At 46.2% G+C, this 19484-nt stretch overlaps 2 protein-coding genes across 2 annotated transcripts; one reads left to right on the plus strand and one right to left on the minus strand.

Moving 5' to 3' along the window:
• Positions 1-9632: 9632 nt before the first annotated feature.
• LOC101766474 (cyclin-A3-2) lies at positions 9633-13016 on the plus strand. The gene is made up of 8 exons (XM_004962953.3): positions 9633-10425; positions 10560-10792; positions 10881-11033; positions 11151-11184; positions 11277-11426; positions 11517-11651; positions 11745-11838; positions 12615-13016. Exons 1-7 carry the CDS (start codon positions 9889-9891, stop codon positions 11814-11816), a joined length of 1314 nt encoding a protein of 437 aa, XP_004963010.1. The 5' UTR covers positions 9633-9888; the 3' UTR covers positions 11817-11838; positions 12615-13016.
• A 173-nt stretch (positions 13017-13189) lies between these two features.
• Positions 13190-19312, minus strand: LOC101767566 (cytochrome P450 81D11). Its single transcript, XM_004962955.4, has 3 exons — positions 18176-19312; positions 17631-18066; positions 13190-14087 (listed from the first exon to the last, which is right to left on the minus strand). Exons 1-3 carry the CDS (start codon positions 19100-19102, stop codon positions 13492-13494), a joined length of 1959 nt encoding a protein of 652 aa, XP_004963012.2. The 5' UTR covers positions 19103-19312; the 3' UTR covers positions 13190-13491.
• Positions 19313-19484: the final 172 nt, after the last annotated feature.

Raw genomic sequence — 19484 nt, forward strand, 5'->3', positions numbered from 1 at the left:
CATCACCTCAGGTTAGGTGTGGCTCAATTATTATTTGTTGCAATTTTATGGCAAGGCACTGATCTATTTCACAAATCCAATTCTAACCAGGACTCTTCACCTGAATACAACGTTCACAAGTTCCAAGGCCAAGTATAACCGACAAATGAAGTTATGTGGTGCTGAATGCAAAACTATCGTGGACCCGAGTACTCATCGTCCACGCTGAATGCAAAACTATTGTGGACCCGAGTACTCATCGTCCACTTCCAGCATGCAGCCTGTTTGTTTCTCGAGCTTCTAAAATTCACGTCACATCGAATGTTTGATACTAATTAGGAGTACTAGTCCATCAACCCGTGCTTCCGCACGGACTAATATTTTTAGAAGCTATTATATTTAAAAATTATTTAGAAATTAAACTTCTAGCTAATAATCAAAATTGATTATCGACTACTCTCTTATTTTTTCAATATGTCAACATAATACTTATATAGATATGTACCTCTCTTTATCCAGTTGTGATTGATTTTTAATTAATAATTACTCAATGCACTTTTTCCATCCATATTCATACTTTTTCCATTTTGTATCGCACCTCCAATCCTCCATACATTATGTTTAGCATACAAATCAATATTTTTCATCGATTCCTCACATACATGTATAAATGGTCTAAATGGTGACACTCATCATGTGTATATACATAAATAGGTAATTTAGAATCATATATTAGTTTACTTTTTGATATTTCTGTATGATGCACATGCAGATAATTAGATTAAGATTTAGGTGTTTAATTTTGGTTATTTTTAATAACAATATACATGGGTAATATAGATAAAATTTTAGAATGGCATTTTAAGTTATGCTTTATAATGATATGTATTAGTAAATTGGATGAAAATTATGGGGTTACTTTAGATTATTTTTATAATAGCCAAGGTCGGTAATTTAGATATAGGTTTAGAGCTTATTTTTGAATATTTTCATAATGACAGTGGTGGGTAGCATTTTAGAAAATATAATAGATCAATGGCTATGATTATTAGAGTTTACAGGATTGGTGTCACACCCGATTTTAAGGACAAAATCGAGTGCATTAAATACATGTGCACCAGGATCAAGTTACACACATGTACGACAATAGTGAATATCAAAGACAGTGTTAAATCGAATAAAGAGAGTATTAACCATTATTACATGACCGAAAGTCTCACATAAACCACAAAGTCTAATTATTACGCAGCGGAACTTCAAAGACGACGACGACTCCACAGGCAGCTGACTGAAGAAACGTACGCCTAGAACTCCTCGAAGTCGGGGAAGTACTCCTCTTCCCAATTAACTTGGTCTGAACAGCGGTTTTGCAAGGGTGAGTACACTTATGGTTGGTACTCAACAAGTCGTGGGGAATAGTGTAGTGTAAGGCTAATCCAAGGTATGGCTAAGGCATAATTAGCAGTCGCTTTTAATTAAGTTGGTCAAGTTTTATTAGCAATTAACTAAGTATAAGTTCATACCACCCGAAATTAAACAAGAACATAAAGTAAGCAACAAATGCATGAAATGATAACAAGTTTAGTCCATCTTTCGATAATATTATCATGTGAGGGTCCAGGCCGCTCTTAACCGTGAGCACGGCTGATCGATCAGTTTAACACTCTGCAGAGGTGGCACATCTTTACCCACAAGTCGCGTAAAAGTTCAAAAGAACTTTGGACCCAACCATGCGGTGTTTGCAAGGCACCATACCACACTTCCGAGGTGTGATTGCATAGGGACGCTACGAGGCCTTTACAAAGATTCATTAGTCAGTGGTAACCCGCTAAGGTTTCGGTGTCTGGCGTGCACCACCCATCCCAGGTAAATGCAACGACTCAGTCCCCCCTCTTGCCTCATCCCGAGTAAGGTTACCCCAGACTAAGGTTTCTAATTAATCAGCCAAGACCAGAGCCATTTAGTCTTGTGGTAGCACTGTTTTCCTGGGTGGTTCTCCATGTTCCGATTAACAAATAATGATCTTGTCTTAATGAAAGGTATAACATAAGTAAAGCAACATTAAGCGTTGTGTAAAGTTAAACCACCATGTACCAAGTAAGCACTAAGCATGAGCTACCCAACATAAAGTAAACCGGTTGGTCAAGGCAAAGGTAAATCAATCTAGGCGAACCTTAATTGGGACCCATCAATTTAATCCTAACATGTGCATAGCATAAATGTTAAGTACGAGAAAGTAAAGGTGTATAGGACAACAAGGTAGTGATCAAGGACACGACTTGCCTTCTTGGCCTTGCTCCTGCTGTTCGTATTCCTCGAAAGCTTGATCGGCAACTCCCTCGAACTGCGGGGCGTCTACACGCGTCACACGAGCACATACAAGCAAACAAGGGCAAAAGTAAGAAAACAGTACACCAAACATAGTTAAACAGAGAAAATAAGTTGGAAAAGATGATCTATGCTTTAAAACGAACACGTGGATATAAAGAACGCGAAAAACGGAGTTAAGATGCAAAAGATATGATTAAAACAAGATCCAGGGACTTTTCTGTAAGAAAAACAAAACTTTCAGGGCCTATCCGCGAAAACCGAGGGCTTATACATAATTATGCGTATAAACCGAGGGTCTGACGCGTAAAAACAACAAACCCGGACGGCGGGTTGATTTCTGGAAAGCTCAAGGGCTAAACCGAAAGATGCGAGGGCAGATCTGGAATTATTTTCAACGCGATCTGGACCGCGGGTTGATTTGCGGAAAAGGCGGGGGCTTAAATGCAAAAGCGGCGCGGCGCGGCGTAGTTGACCGGTACGCGGCCGGATTGACTGGCCGTGAGCCGACGGTTGCGGTCGTCGATGACAAAGCGGCGGCGGCGGAAAACAGACGGCGGCGGCGACGAGCGGCGGCGCGCGATGGCGAGCGGCGGCGCGCGACGGCGAGCGGCGGCGGGTCGCCGGAGTTGGGCGAAATAGCGCCACGGGGCACGATTCAACTCGCGGGTTGCACCAAAAGAGAGAGGAGGGTGCGGCGATCCCGTTTTGGGGGTTCTCGTCGACGGGAGCTCACCGACGGCGGCGCTCGACGGCGGGGAAGAGGCGGCGGCGCGTGGAGCTTCGGGCGGCTAGGGTTTCGGGTGCTGCGGCGCTGGCGTTTGGGCGGAGGAGACCGGGAGGAGGCGGCGGCTTTTATAGGGGCCTAGAGATAGAGCCCCGGGGGTTTAAACCCCTCCGAAGGAGGCGGAGCGGAGGGAGTCCACGGCGGAGACGGCGCGCGGCGGTTGCGGGAGGAGTTCGGCCGGAGGTGGGAGACGGCGGTGGGCCCCACCTGTCGGCGGCCGCGGGCGAAGGTGGGCTGGCGCGGTTGCTGGGCCAGCGCGCGCGTATGGGCCGCGGGACGCGGGCGAGGAGGCGAGCCGGGCGAAGCGAGCTGGGCCGGTAGAGAAAAGGAGGAGGGGGCGACGCGGCGGGGAGCTGGGCCGCGCGGAGGAAAATGAGGAGGAGGCCGGCGGAGCGGATGCGGGCCGGCACACCGGTGCAAGGCTGGGCCGAAAGAGAAAAGAAGAAGGAAGGAGAGAGGAGTTTCGGCCCAGGGAAATATAAGAAGAAAGGAAAAGAAAGAAAAAGAGAAAAGGAAAATGGTTTTGGGAATTTGAATTCAAATTTGAAAATTCAAAATTCAAACTTTGATTCAAACTCAAGCAACCAAAAATTATGCTCCAGCATGAATGCACAAATAAATCCTATGATGAATTATTTGAATTAAAGAAAATGAATTTAAATGCCTAGAATTTAAATAACACCTTACTTTGAGCAAATTTTAATGAGTTTGAATTATAGAAATTTTGGGTGTTACAATTGGTGTTTGATATTTTTGATTTTATGAGAATTTGTCTCTTTTTTCTAGCTTGTCTCGTGGGAACTAATGCGGAGTCTCCAATGGAAAAAAATGAGACTACATTGCTAAAAAATATTACCATAAGCTACCTCTCGTTTGTTAAATATTCGAACACAATACTTATATAGATATATACTTATTATCTTCATCCAATTGTGATACATTTTAGTTAGTAATTACTCTATAATATTTTCATCCACATTTATAATCTTTAACTTTTCACTTTGCATCGCAGGTATACGCTTGAATTTGCTTAATGAACTCTAAGTTTGTAATACAATTTTAACATAGAAATCTATATTCTCATCACTTCCTCTATATCTTTATAAATGGTGACGCACATCATGCGTATATACCTTAATTATTATATCATATACCAATAGTGCAAGATATAGACGATTTAGAATCATATATTGCTGTATATTTTTAATTAAGGTTATTTGATTCAAACGTAGGGTTATCATGTTATTTTTAATAATAGCATGTGTGCGTAATATAGATGTAAATTTAATGGGTTACTTTAAGTTTTTAAGTAATAGTGGTGGGCAATTCAGTTACAAATTAGGGGGTTATTTTACATATTATTTATAATGGCATAAGTGGGTAATTTTGGTGAAGATTAGGGGGTTACTTTAGTTTATTTTATATAATGGCAAAGGTGGGTAATTTAGATATAGATTTAGGGGATTACTTTAGGCTATTTTCATAATGGCATAGGTGGGTAATTTTTTAGAAAACATAATAGATCCAATGGCTATGATGATTAAATCTATCGATTGACGGTTAGATGTTTTGCTTTTTTGTGAGAATTTCTAGGATTTCTCTATTTTTCTAGAGTGTCCACCTAGGAATCCTAGGTGGCTTCACCTGGAGGCTTCAAAAGGAGCCTCCAATTAGTAATAGTAAGATTAAATATGGGGACGGCTTGAGCAGAGCAGAAAAAAAAATAAAATGTAGCAAAAAAGATACAATGCTAGGGTTCAAACCCACACCTCTAGAATAAGATGTGCATATCCAGACCAGTTGAACTGCAGTGTGGCTTGCTACGTACTCCTCGGAATAATTATACTTGTTTCATTCGAAACGCCAAGAGTTATAGGGTAACATCTCGGCACTGAGACCTACGGCGCTAAGCTTGGCGCCATCGACGATGGCGCCAAGCCCCCTGCCATGTCAGCACCCACGTCACTGACGGTGCAACGACCTTGACGCCAAACCCTCTGGTGCCGAGACGTGTAAACTTGGCGCTAGCGTGAATGGCGTCAAGCTAAGGGTCCAGATTTAGAAATGTTTCCGTCAGAAGCCTATTTGTAAGAATCTTTCGAAAAAAGGGTTAAAAAACAATTTCCCCACATGAGCCTGAGAATTTCATGAAGACAATTCATGTTTCATTTGCAGGCTTGCAGCCATATTTCCTTCAGTGTTTCGAATTGGTTCTACATTTTGATTGCAAATAGTCACTTACTAATACGATTTATTTGACACGATATTAGGTGTGCAGTACTAAATTCCACACTATGTCCACGTATCTCCAGAGTGCAATATCTTATTTTCTGGATTTGTTTTTGCCAACCAAGCTACCGTTAGTACTTTTTGTAATGTTTGGATCATTAGCTTTTGCACATTGTCTCCTTTGAGCTATTTATATAGAGGATCACCATCCCTGAGATCAGAAACCCTCGGTTCTTGAAGAAACTTTCAGCTGACTTAATGAAGTAATGGACGATAGCACAATGAGCATCCAGTACGAGGAGCCAGAGCAGCCAATGCATAACCATACCAGATTACCAGCAGCTGGTTCCTCTGGAAGAGACATTATTTTGTTATTTTTGGAAGGATGGATTGACATGCACGATATGCATTTCTCTTTTCTGACCTCCAGCATTATTAACCTTTGACAGTTTAGGCCACTCTGAATCCTTGATCCAAATTTTTGTGTCCTAACCCTAGCCTTGATCGTATGTTGTGCACTTGCAGGAGATGATTAAGAGGTCCTGAAAGCCACAACATCCAGGATGGATGCTATGGTACAGTATGGAAGTACACGTACTGACTTCAACTTCACAAAAGCCAAGACATATCCAGGTGGACATGAGTGATTTTGTCAGTTAACATTAGCACTTAGCGCTTTGTTTTGTCTTGTAAATTATGGTGTATTCATGAAGCTAGTGTACCTATAATGTTTGACATGTAAATAGATAAATGCGCCAACAAATGGGTTTAGGTAACTTGGATACTTCTATACGGATGCTATCTTAGATACTTTGATCAAGCGATTCGATGTGTTAAGTAACTTGGATACTTCCAGACAGATGCTATCTTGAATACTTTGGTCAAGCGGTCTGATGTGTGAGATCGTGAAAAAGTGTAATGTGTTGTTATTGTGAGGCTCCGATGATTAATTGAATGATTAATTGTGGAGTTTGAATTTAGAAACCAAATTTTGAACCTACAATGTGGGTGGGTGGGTGGGGGGTGGGGAGGGAGCGGCGGCGGATTTGGCAGCGATAACCACCGGAGACACAGGGAGGAGGATGGGGCAGGGGTAAACAGGAGTTTAACAACGGGTGGAAGAGTGAAGGTTGGGTGCATACGCGAGGGCAAACTATACCACCTTTTGGTGCCGCTGGTCGAGTAGTTTATGGCAACCCCTCTAGGATCCTGCGAGCGCCACGAGGGTGATACAGTTTGACGGCCGAGGAATTTTTACGTTACATGAATATTATTTGGATCATTGTGTTTTTTTAGACACGTGTGTACCGTGCAAAAGGCTAAACAAACACCCGTGCAAACCTGTCCTACAAGACGATCCTTGCTTGATACGATGGCGATGTTTGCCGACGCTGCAGACAATAATGTTCAGAGGACTAATCCTGCTCCTTTCGCCAACTCAGTTTTTTTTTTGTCCCCATGGGCCTAGAACGGCAACACATGTCCCGTCCCGTTCACCATCGGTGCCCACCACAGTACATCCATCTGCCGGCGGTGAGGCCTCTCCTCTCTCGTCGACGACGACGCGGCCAGCTGGCCAAGTCAGCAGGGATGTCCACGGGCCACGGCAACAACGTGGAGAGCCGCCAGGGTGGTGGGCCAGGTCGCCACGAGGGAAGAAGGCTGCCGGCCTGCTCCTGCTCGTGCGCCGGTGCGGTCGGGTCAGGGCGTGACCACCAAGGAGGGAGCAGCAGCAGCACATGGAAATATGCACGATTATGCACCTGTCACCTCAAGGATACCAGGCGTGCATGCATGCATGCTGCATGTAATGCTGATTTGTTTTATTTTATATTTTTTCTCTTGTTGTTTTCCTTTCATTCATTGTCTTCTAGGTACCGTACATTCCTTCTTTTTCTTGTTTCTTGTTTCTTGTTTTATTTTTCTATCTCTATTTTGTTTCTTCTTCTCTTTTCATTTATTTATTTCTTTTCATTCTTTCTTTTTTTTTCTTGTTTTCTTTTCCTTTCCTTTTTTTTCTTCTCTCTTCTTCTTTTCTTTTCTTTACCATTTTCTGATTACACCTTTTCTCATTCTTTTTCTTTCTCTTCCTCTCTTTTGTTTTATTTTCCTTTTTATTAGTTTAATTCCTATTTAGTTTTTCTATTTTAATTTAGATTCTCTTCTATATATTCCTTTGTGGTACCTAATTTATCTTTTTTTAATTAACTTTATTTTCCTTTCTCCATTCTTTTATTTATTTTACTCATTCTCTTTTATATTTTTATGATCCTGTAATTTTTTTAGGGATACATTTAAAATTATATTTTAAAGTAATCTGCTAGATAATTTTGGTTATTACTTAGTATGTTTAGTTGTTCTATATAAACTTATTAGTTCGTAGTGGAAAATTATGTGTTCAATTTATAGACTCGTTCCTTCATATTGCTGACTCATTTATTCGTCTTTTATAGATTGAACTGGTCAAGGATATAAACTCATTTAATTGTTGTTTGTTGAAAACTAACTTTTATTTTCTTATTCTTTCTATGATAATTTGTTGGCAATGTATAAATATTTTTGTTGCCTATCATGATATGACTTTTCAACATGTAGATTCGTGTGTTAAATTATATGTTCATCTTTTATTTTAAGTGCATAATTTTTTATTTTGTGAATTTATATAACTAGTTCTATGTGTATATATATTTGTTCTGTGAGTTCCTACAATTTGTTCGAGGTATATAGATCTTTGTTCCGTTAATTCATATAATTTATTCAAAGTGTACTGCTGTTTTGATCCGTTAGTTCATATAATTGTTCCAGATGTATTTATTTTTTATGTGAGTTTATTTAATTTGTTCTATGAGTATAATTTTTTTTCTTGAGTTCGTATAATTTATTTGAAATATATATATATATATATATATATGTGTGTGTGTGTGTGTGTATGAAAAAAAATCTTCCAACTTGATACTCATTTTCTACTATTGTCGTGCAATATCAATTTTTCAATCTTTTGTTTGAGTATATTATAATTTGTACTATTTGCATCATACAATCTTACTGATGTTCAGGATTTTATTCGTTGTTTTAATCATTTGTTCACCATGTTATATTTTTTTGTTCGCATTAGACAATCATTTGTTCTAGTTATTCAAGTATTTGATCACTGTAATTAAAATTAATATTTTGTATTAAAAATGGTTTTCAATATTTTTATGCAAACATATGATCTTGTTTTGAAGATGTTGTCAAAAGAAATATAGTGGTGGAATCGAAATCCAATTTGGATCGTTTGTTTATTATTTATGACTTTTCAAATTTCAAAAATGCATGTATGTGGTGATAGCATCAACCTTGTCCTCTCTTGCATGCATGGAACATATTTTTTCTTCTCTCAACACACCCTGTTTCTAGTCCTTGTGGGTCAAATAAGAGTAGAGACGTGCAAAGTAAATAGGTGCATGCGTTGCTCCATGAGTTTGTATAATTTATTTCAAGAGCAGAATTTGTTCAGAGCAGCCTTGGCGATCAAAGCAGCCTCCATAATTTATTTTAAGTATACGCATATTTGTTATGTGAATTTGTATATTTTATTTTAAGGATATACGTTTTTGTTCGGTGAGTTCGTATAATTTGTTCGATTGCTTTCCATGAGTTTGAAGAACTCGTTCCATTTGTACGTGTTTAGCAGAAAATATGCAACCTTGATTTAAAAATATGAATAAAAAAATTTATCAAAATATGGTCAAGTAGGATCTTGTTGTGAATGTTTTCTTGTAAGAAATCCAATGGTGTGATCGGAATTTAATTTTGATGCTTGGTGTAAGATTTATAGTTTTTAGTTCCAAACGATTTTGCACGTGGGATGATATCATTAGTTTTGTCACACTTTGCACGTATGCACCAGAGCTTTTTGACTTTTCAGTGATAATTACAGAAGAAACAGTCTTTTGGGGCTAAATTATGGTCCATGGTGGTGTGGTGGTCGGACGTATTTTTCTTCAGGTGGCAAGTGCAGCTTCAACGATGGATAGACGCACCCGCACATACATGCCCCTGCTGGGCCTCATGGGCTCCCGACCGGGGTCTCCAAAGCCCACCAACGCGGACGACACCAGTGGACTGACTGTTGCGGTGGTGGCCCGCGCCTCGCCATTTTCGGAATTATTTATCGCCAGCCATCATCCCGCCTAATCAACTCTCTCACACACGCCTCCGCCATTTCTTTTAATTTTTAAACCGGGCCCGCCTCGAAATCACAATTAAAAAAAATAGAGGCAAGCAAAACCCCTGGTCCCCCCTCCTCCCCACCGCCGCGCCTCCGCGTTTCAGATCGGGAACGGGAAGGCCGCCGCTCCCGCCGGAGACTCCCCCAGCGAACCGCCGCTCCCTCCCCCTCCCTCCCCACCATTTCGAAATCAAGTTTTGGCGGCCTCCGCGCCGCGCATCCCCCGCTCGCTCGCCTCCCCTCCGCCATTCCATTCCTACGCTACTTAACCGCCTCGATCTGTTCCCCATTTCCCCCCCTCCTCCGGTATCCCGAGAGCCCCAAACCCTAGGAGCCCCCGCCGCCGACGAAGATGGCCGACAAGGAGAACGCGGCCCCCGCCGCGGCGTCGGCGGCGGCCGCGGGGCCCCGGGTCACCCGGGCCGCCGCCAAGCGCGCGGCCGAGTCCGCCGCTGGCGCCGGTGGGGCGCCCCCCGCCAAGCGGAAGCGGGTCGCGCTCGGGGAGCTCCCGGCGGTCGCCGCCAACGCCGGCGTCGTCCGCGCGCCCCCGCCGCGCCCCGTCAAGCCCGCGAGGGGCGGCGGGAAGCCCGCCGCGCGGGAGGCCCGCAGGCTCGCCGGCCCCGTCCCCGCTGCCGTGGCGGAGGCCGCCGAGGCCGAGCGGTGCGGGTCCTCCTCCCCGCCGCGCGCCGCGGGGGCCGCCGGCGACCCCGACCGCGACTCCTCCGCGTCCACCTCCCCTCCCCGCGCCGCCGCGGCCGCCGAGGCCGAACCCGACCCCGACTCCTCCGCCTCCTCCTCCCCGCCGCGCGCCGCCGTGGCGGCGCCCGCCGACCCGCAGCTCTGCGGGTCCTACGCCTCCGATATCTACACCTACCTCCGCGCCCTGGAGGTACACTCCACTCCGCTCCCGCCCAGCTCTCCCGTTCCTCGCATTTCGGCCGTCGATTCGATCCGTCGGCATTGGGTTCGTTCTGTGATCTGACGGCGTATTCCTCCCGATTTGGGGGGCTTCCGCGGATGCAGGTGGAGCCGCGGCGGCGGCCGAGATCCGACTACATCGAGGCGGTGCAGTCGGACGTCACGGCCAACATGCGGACCATCCTCGTCGACTGGCTCGTCGAGGTCGCCGAGGAGTATAAGCTCGTGGCTGACACGCTCTACCTCGCCATCTCCTACGTCGACCGCTTCCTCTCCGCCAATGCGCTCAGCCGTGACAGGCTGCAGCTCCTTGGCGTCGCCGCCATGCTCATTGCAGCGTAAGCACTACCATCCTGCATTGCGTCTTTGGCTGCTCTGCTGTCTGGAGATTGGGGATTGAGTCCTGTTGGATGCTTGTGCTTGCAGGAAGTACGAAGAGATCAGTCCGCCTCATGCAGAGGACTTCTGCTACATCACAGACAACACCTACACCAAGCAGGAGCTCGTCAAGATGGAGAGCGACATACTCAAGCTGCTCCAGTTCGAGTTGGGCAATCCTACAATCAAGACCTTCCTGAGGTTGTACACTAACTGAATGGAAAGTCCATAATTTCTGCTATTGCTTGCTTTCCATCTGAAGATATCAGCTAACGGAATATCTGACACTGGGTTTCTCCTTTGTTTCGCTGATTCCAGGCGGTTCACGAGATCTGCCCATGAAGACAAGAAGGTTACTGACCTTTCTTATTTGTCATATTCCAACAGTTTTCACATTTTAATGTGCATTGGTGTCTGATGTTATTCTCGGCATACTTGTTGCAGCGCTCCATCTTGTTAATGGAGTTCTTGGGGAGTTACCTTGCTGAGCTGAGTCTGCTGGACTATGGCTGTCTCCGTTTCTTGCCATCAGTAGTTGCTGCTTCAGTTATGTTTGTTGCTAGGCTGACCATTGATCCAGATGTCAATCCTTGGGTAAGGAACAAGATCTTCTTGATGTCTGAAATATTACACAATGGATCTTTCTGTTTCTCAAGACTCATTGTCCTGCTTTTTTTTTTGTAGAACAAGAAGTTGCAGAAGGTGACAGGCTACAAGGCCTCTGAACTCAAGGATTGCATCATAGCCATACATGACTTGCAGCTCAACAGGAAGTGTTCATCATTAATGGCAATTCGAGACAAGTACAAGCAACACAAGGTGTGCACATCTTCTACAGTCTAGTAATCTTCATCCTATCAATGTTAATGTCATAATGGCAGTGGAGTCTAATTCTGCAATTGTCTGGAACAGTTCAAATTTGTATCGACGCTGCTTCCTCCTGTTGTGATCCCTGCTTCATATCTTGAAGACTTAGCTGAGTAGCTGGTCTTGGACCCACACCACTGTAAGGCTAACAATCTGAGCTCTCCTTGAGCTCTTAGGGATAGTTGAGAACTATTGCCAATGAGATGCTTCTCAGCGAAGTAGGTGCTGAAAGCTATTTATGTGTTGCTGGTTCTTTAGGAGTTGCTGCTGAGTCGCTAGTAGTGAGACCAGGCATTCTTTTGCTTTGTGAATTGTATTTTTTTGTATCATATTTTAGGATGAGTTGCCTTGGTCTGTTGCCACAAATTTGTAATGTTTGATATATTGGCTCCTTCCATCTGGATCTGATTGATTTCAGTAACAAATTCTGTTACATGTCACGTGTGTGAAATACCTACTTTTATATTCAGGGAGCAGAACTAGAAACTGGCCTAAGTAGTATGCAATAATAAGTGTGTCCATTATGCTTCAACACTAATCTTATTCTGTACAATGTGGTAATGGTATTGTTGTTGTATAAAAGACCCTATAGGTCTGCTCATTTATATTTAATCAGTCATTAACACATGTACATAAACATTTGGTCAGAGATCCTGCATGGCTATAGTTAGAATTAATGGCAGTCTGCATCTCACTGTATGGGAGATATTGGAAGGTTAAGGCTGACAAATTGCATATCAGTAGTCCTTGATAAGTTGATATGTAGACAAGATGTTGGTCTAAGATGGATCATGGATGTTTGTTTGTTTGCTGGTCTGCAGCACAACTATCTGCTTATTCAATGTCCATATTCATTGTTGTGATAATATTGTGTATGTTAGTTTGCCTAAATGGATAAATTCCCATTTTGGACAGACATCTCAAGCAGTGGGTTGGCTGGATGCCTGAAATGTGTTCCCTGTTAACTTTACAAAGTTGGCACAACTTGCTTCAGACCTGTCTGAGACCTCAGTAAAGGTGCTGCCATAGTTCCATGAGATTTCAGTGATCTTGTTCTTTCACTTATTCTGTGTGTATGAAGCTTCAAAACATGCTTGCCATTTACCCACAATAGCCAGTGTGCAGCTCTTGCAAGATACTTTGATTGGTCTTTTCAGGCAATGAGTTCAGCTAAGCTGCTTCCTTCTATTGTCCTTGTGCTGTAAATGGCAGCCTGGATTCAGACGCCATATTTGTTCTGATAAGTTCATGTGTATCGCTTAAACTAAAGTTGGATGGACATAAAACTGTTATACAGTTCGTTCCTAACTTTGTATTTTCCTGCTTATTTTGCAGTTTTTGCCCATAGAGTTGTCTTATATATGTGTTATATGTCCCTGAATTGTTCTGGCCTGATAATTTATACAGTTTCTGCACAGTTATTATGCTCAGATCCCTTTTTTTCTCCCTTTTTTTTTGAGAGAATTGTAACAAAAACTGACAAAAACATGGAAGAAAAGTGATGAGAGTATGACTGATATATGCTGTCAGTATGAAGTGCAGAATCCATGAGTTCTCGCTGGTGTCAATAGAGCTAAATACAATTTCCAGCTACAGAAATTCAGAGTACTTCATAGCAGTACCACATCAAATAAATTCTAACATACATTTGAAAACAACAATAGTATCCCCAAAATTCAGCATCACCATATGGTTTCTCCTCTGATCACATCTCCAAACCAGATTATTCAGCAGATGAACTTGGATGAACCCATGCACTGGTCAGAGCAGTTAACATCGATCATCCTACCATTCAGAGCCTGAGATTCAAGTCTATCTTACTCTGTTCTGACGCTTGCTCATGCTCTGGATGTTGTGCTCTCAGCCTGAAGCTCCCCGGCCACGCCGAGCTCGGCGCCTCCTCGCAGGCGATCGTCCCCCATGCCACGCCGTCCTCGAGGAACCTCGCCGCCGTCCTGACTGGCGCCGCCGCCTTCTGGATCGCCGACGAGGCCGGGTTGACCCTGAGGGAGTGCATGAGCGCGGCGTGCGCCTGCAGCGGCAGCCCGACGATCATCCGCTGCGCGTGGTAGGAGCGCTTGGCGGCGCTGCGCTCCCGCTTGTGCGCGTTCTGGTGCCCGCCCAGCGCCTGCGAGCTGAAGAACTTGCGCAGGCAGAAGTTGCAGGAGAACACCTTGTGCGGCGGCGGCGCGGCCGCGGCGGACGGCTTGGTGGCGCCGGTGTTAGGATCGGACCCGGGGGAGCTCGGCGGCGGCGCGGTTGCCGGCTCCGGCGACTCGCTGGCCCCCAGCGTGAGGTTCAGCCACGTCGCGCTGCCGTCGTCGTCGTGCTCGCTGGTAAGCTGCTGCTCTGGGCTTCTCTCCATGTTCACTGACGACGCCTCGTCCCCTAGCTCCATCCCCCTGTGTCTTGCAAGTGTGTTCTTGGGCTCCTGCTCTGCAAGACCGCAGCTTTGTTCTTGCTTTAGGTTGCAGCTCGTGGATGGTGCATCAGAGGCAGTTTGCAGTTTCCTTTATAAAGGAAGGACGAGGTAGGAGGACTAGCATGGAATTTTTTTGGAGGGTAATAATTGAGGCGTGTGGAAGGCCTTTGTGAGGAATCTGGAGGTAAAGAGCTTTGTCTGGAGTTAGTGGATACCTATCAAGTTGCTTATCTCCTCTTTCTCCCCTGTCTGGCCCATGCATATATACATATATACTTCTTTTCCTCCACTTGCCATGCCTTGTCGATTTTGATTCACACCATCTCACTTGTTGATGTGTGCACCCCTGCTCCCTTTTCCAAAAGAAAACGGGGGTGACAGTACAGTTCATGGCAAAGCTTCTCCCATTGGCAAGAATGCCTCACGCAGGTGCCATTTGGCTACTCTGCAGGGGGTCTATGAAAGCGATTTGCCATTAACAAAGTCATGAATCTTGTTGGGGGGTTTTCTGGGGTTGGTTCTGATCAGGAATGCCAACAGTTTCGGACTCTAGAATGGTTATTAGGTTAGACCAGAACAGGCAATCCTGCAACTGCAACCTTGTCTTATGCGATACTGTTGAGCATCGTGTGATGTACACTGTTGGAACAGCATTACATAATCTTCCTCTCCTACCTTTTGAATTCCGATGACATAAAGGTTAGCTTTTTCTGGAAACTAATTGCTTGCACTAAAAGCATGATGGTTAGGTCAGAACTCACAATAATCCAGATCAACAGGCGACGACAGCAAGACTGCTGATGATTATGCAGAGATCGTGTTCTAAAAACAAGCCCGCTTTCTGGATCTCTCCTATCAGTATTATAACCCTCGTGATCTGAATAAAGTGAGGGAACTTAACAACTAAAGCTGGAGCGGTGAGGGCAATAGTGTTGTTTTATTCCCGTTGTTATCCCTTTGGGATCCAATAATTGAGTAGTATATGGTATAGATGCATTGTGGCCACATGCTGTTCTTTTTCCTAACTCTCATCAGGCATCAATTTCCCTTTTGCTTTAGTGGGAGACTGTTGCTGTCACAAGTGCATTGGAAGCTGACCACCTGTACTTTTTAGGTAGTCTTTCATGGTGAGCTGAGATGGAAGCCGAGTTCTTGCCATCTTGCTCTCCTTTGTTTGCGCAAGTGCGACGACTATGACGTCGGCGTCCCCCCGGATGCTTTGTTGGGACGGATAGGGCTTGCATTTGATACTGAGTCAACTTGATCAAGATAGAAAAGGAGAGGCACCTAGGGTTCCTCTTCCTCCCACATACTTAACCATATCTGCAGGGGGCAGTAGCAACATGTGTCGTTTTCGGTCAGATATGCAGATCTAGGTGCATATTTTCAAGCACAATTTCAGGGACCCAGTGGTATCTTGTTCTTTTGTTTGTCCACTCTCCTTAGCTTCTTTACTTCATCATTACTTGGCTTGAGGTGAGGTCCTTGTCTTTGCCCCTGATCATTGCTTTTTTTCTCTGGCCTGAACAGGAAACACATCGTCCGTTTGTTTACCCTGTTGCAAGTGCTGCGCTGATGTCAGTTCAGGTACCAAGTTGCCCTCAATCATGTAACTTGCAGCATGATCTTAACCCCAGATGTTGTGTTCATTTGGCTTATCTTCTAGGACACTGTAACCTGAAAGTGATAGTGATTGCTCATTGGCGAAAAACCCAATCTGTTCTGATATTCCTGTCTTCAAAGAAAGGGCAACTGCCAAAATTTCCAAACTGATTAGACATATGCTGGAAGCCAGTTCATGTGATAAATGAGTACAACTATTCCTAAAGGGAGCAAAGGAGGAGGTTTAGTCAAATCTCCTGTGCCAAAAGGCAAGCAAAACTTCTTTTTTTCTGGGAGTTCCTTTTGAAATACTGCTGTCTGCCATTACATGTGCTGGATTGCTGGCTCATCAGACATTGCACCGGTGATTGCAGCTGCATGTGGTCATATAAAAGTCTTCTCTCTCAGGATCATGTTTGGCCACAACAGCACCCCTATGATGGATGGATCCTGAAGGAGGCCTCGTACATGTCTGGAAGCGGAACAAAGGTGAGAAAGAGATGTCTTGTGGCGACGTGGTGCATGGTTAGTGCCGCCCAAGTACAGAGAGTGGTTGATATGGGTGGAAGAAAATCTGGGCTTGAATCAGGCCTACCTCCATGGCACTGACTGGATCTCGTGTCCGTATTGGCCGCCCTTCTGATACGGCGTTGACCTCAAGGTAAAGTTTGTTGAGAAGAGGTACAGGAGCTTCGGAAGACGTTGGGCAGTAATTTTCAGCAGTAGTTGCACTTACACCTGTTAAAGGGAACTGAGGCTGAGTCTTGTGTGACAAGTGTCACGAGATAGTGTTATGCCCATGCTTTTCATACGCAGATTTCTTGGCTTATCTGAACACGGGAGACTATTTGACGTATGCAGATTGCTTGGCTAATCTGAAATATGGAGATTGCTTTCCGTTTTTCCTTTTTTGACAATAGAAACATCTTGCTTTTATAGGAAGCAAGAGATTGCTTTTCATATGCAGACCGCATGAACTGACCTTATTATTACCTTATTCAGTAAATTATGTACTATGCTGTACCAAACTGAACTTGCTGCTGCTTCCGGCAATTTCATTTGGAACTGGCAGACTGAAGTTTTTATATCTTACATGGAAAAGTAGGAAACTACTGAAATATTTACTGAATCAGAAATCAACATGGTAGTCCGGATCTACTGAATCGCTCTTGTAGTGATCTTCTATGTTACCTATCGGATTGTCTCTGAATCAGACGGCTAAACGTTAATCATCAGAATTTCATATGTCACAAGAGTAATGTTAACCATCAGATCGGTCTCTGAATGAGAAAGCACTGCTAATTTGAACCATCAGAAATTCAGAAGCATTCCTCAATAGCCCAATCTCTGAATAAGAAGGCACTGCTAGTTTCAGATCTGAAAACAGTCTCAGTGAGCACACATCATCCACTGGTATTTGGATAATTCTGTATTTTATCCTGTAGAATCTGGTTCCTTATTGCAATTGGCATTATTCAGACTGTTCGTTCCGCGAAAGGGCTGCATGATTCGTTGATGGTTCTTCAGTTTCCCACTTTCACTTCGTAAACAAATGCAGAGTGGGGACTAGAATAAGCCACAGCATTGATCATGCATTGTAGCATCTAGAAGAACCTTTCTGTAAGTTTTCTTCGTTGCCAACATAGGCAGTACAGTACTACTGATTACTGAACAGCTTAAGTTCAGCGTTACCCAATTCTCTCTATTCTTCAGAAACCTGTGTTCATTTCCTCATGTCGATGCAGAGAGCATGCCCTTGACGAACTCCCGGGGCCGGCAGACTGCTGCCAACGGCTTCGCCATCGGCATCGACAGCCCGCCACCTTCAGCCATGTCAACAACACTGCCTTCGCCGACATCCCACTCGAAGCACTGCACGAGCGCCGCAATTGTCAAGCTAACAAGACGCATTGCCAGTCCCTCCCCAGGGCAGCGCCTCCGTCCAAGCCCGAACGGCAGCATGGGCGTGGTGCCGGCGTCCAAGAACCGCTCCGGCCTGAACTCTTCGGGCTCCTCCCACAATTTGGGGTCCCGGTGGATCAACCAAGCGTTCACGAGGATCATCGTGCCACGCCGGACGTGGTACCCGCCGACGGTGCAGTCCTCCATGGCCTCGTGCGCCGGGATCACCGGCCCTACCGGGCACAGCCGGAGCGTCTCCTTGACCACGCATTGCAAGTATGGGAGGTTCGTGATGTCCGACTCCTCCACCAGCCGGGATCTGCCGACATTACCGTCTAGCTCGGCTCTCACTTTCTGCATCGCTTCCGGGCGCGTCAGCAGCAGCGCCATTGCCCACTCGGTGGTCAGCGCCGACGTGTCGGTGCCAGCACTGAGTAGTACCTGCACATACACCCACATCACCATGGAGATTGCAACCATGTTACCAATTACCATAAGCCAAGCAACATGTCGGTGCCACAAAGACGGATTAACATGAGAGATGACTCACCAAGACAATGCCCTTGATGACGGTGTCAGTGTAGAACTCGGGATAGATTTCTTGCAGCGACAGGAGCTCGTCAATGGCGCTTTTCGTCTCCGTGTCCCGGGCACCGGCTTCGCGGCTTCGGCGCTTGTCGTCTACGAGGCCGGCGACGAAGGCGTCGCGTCTCGCCTGCAGACGGATCAGAGCCGCGTCGAAGCCGCGCAGGCGGTCGACCCACCGGAGCGCCGGGTAGAAGTCCCCGACGCTGTGCGCGCCGGCCAACTTGAAGCTCTCCTCGATCATCTCCTGGATCCTGCGCACGTCGCCGCCGCGTCCCGGCGCGCCAGTGAGCGCGCGCAGCATGACGTTGAGCACCAGCTCGAAGAGCCTTGGCCGGAGCGTCACCGCGGCGGCGTCCCCTCCGGCGGCGTGGCGGAGGAGGCCCCCGACGAGCGAGGCAGCCTCGGCGCTGCGGTCGGCGGCGCGCGCGGCGAGGCGGGACGCGGAGAAGAGCTCGACGGCGAGGAACCGGCGCAGGGCGCGCCAGTTGTCGCCGTGGGGCGTCCAGCTGACGGTGGTGCACCCGTACCCGAGCCGCTCCCCGGCCAGCAGCCGCGGCTTGCCCGCCAGCGCGGCGTCGCGCGCCGTGAAGCACTCCTCGGCCGCGGCGTGGTCGGACACCAGCAGCGCCCGCCGCGCGCCCAGGCGCAGGGACAGGAGCGGCGCCGATTGGCCCCCGCCCCCGCCGTGCGCGGCGGCGAGCGCGGCGAGGGAGCGGTGCAGCGGCTTGCCGAGCAGGTGGAGGTGGCCGAGCAGTGGCCGCGACGGCGGGCTCGGCGCGGCATTGCCGTGCCCCCGCCCACGCCTGGACCAGACGGCAGCGGCGAGGAGTACGGAGACTGCGACGGCCACGAGAAGCGGGACAGCGTCGCAGCTCGCCACCACGTCCATGGCTGGGGGAAGGAGAGGAGGGCGAGCAAGAAAGAGCAGAGATCTTATCTAAAAGTCGTCTCTTTCACGTCTTCTCTATCAACGTGCAAGGCCAGCTCACGCCGCAGCCTCCGATCGATGCCAAAGGCGAATATTATCGTCGATATTCTCTACTCTATACCTATTTCTTCCGCACCCGTGTTATCTGTATCCCTACTCTATACCAACTACTCCATATTTTATTCCCCTCTCCTCTTCTCTCTCTCACCCTGACTCTCTCTCCTACTCGGGAACGGGGCCTGTTCGCTTCAGCTTATTCAGCCGGCTTATCAGCCACCAAATAGTATTTTCCTCTCACAACAAATCAGCTGTTTCAATTTTTCAGTCGGTTTATAAACTGAAG

The sequence above is a fragment of the Setaria italica genome, chromosome III (genome assembly GCF_000263155.2).
Source record: "Setaria italica strain Yugu1 chromosome III, Setaria_italica_v2.0, whole genome shotgun sequence".
Classification (NCBI taxonomy): Eukaryota; Viridiplantae; Streptophyta; class Magnoliopsida; order Poales; family Poaceae; genus Setaria; species Setaria italica.

Excerpts from the sequence above, each read along its gene's own strand:
- LOC101766474 (XM_004962953.3), top strand. The coding sequence starts at position 9,889 with ATGGCCGACAAGGAGAACGCGGCCCCCGCCGCGGCGTCGGCGGCGGCC. Across the intron at positions 10,426-10,559 it reads CCTACCTCCGCGCCCTGGAG|GTGGAGCCGCGGCGGCGGCC; the intron begins GTACACTCCACT and ends CCGCGGATGCAG. Across the intron at positions 11,185-11,276 it reads CTGCCCATGAAGACAAGAAG|CGCTCCATCTTGTTAATGGA; the intron begins GTTACTGACCTT and ends TACTTGTTGCAG.
- LOC101767566 (XM_004962955.4), bottom strand. The coding sequence starts at position 19,102 with ATGGACGTGGTGGCGAGCTGCGACGCTGTCCCGCTTCTCGTGGCCGTC. Across the intron at positions 18,067-18,175 it reads TCATCAAGGGCATTGTCTTG|GTACTACTCAGTGCTGGCAC; the intron begins GTGAGTCATCTC and ends GTGTATGTGCAG. Across the intron at positions 14,088-17,630 it reads TGGGGAGGGACTGGCAATGC|GGGACGAGGCGTCGTCAGTG; the intron begins GTCTTGTTAGCT and ends GGATGGAGCTAG.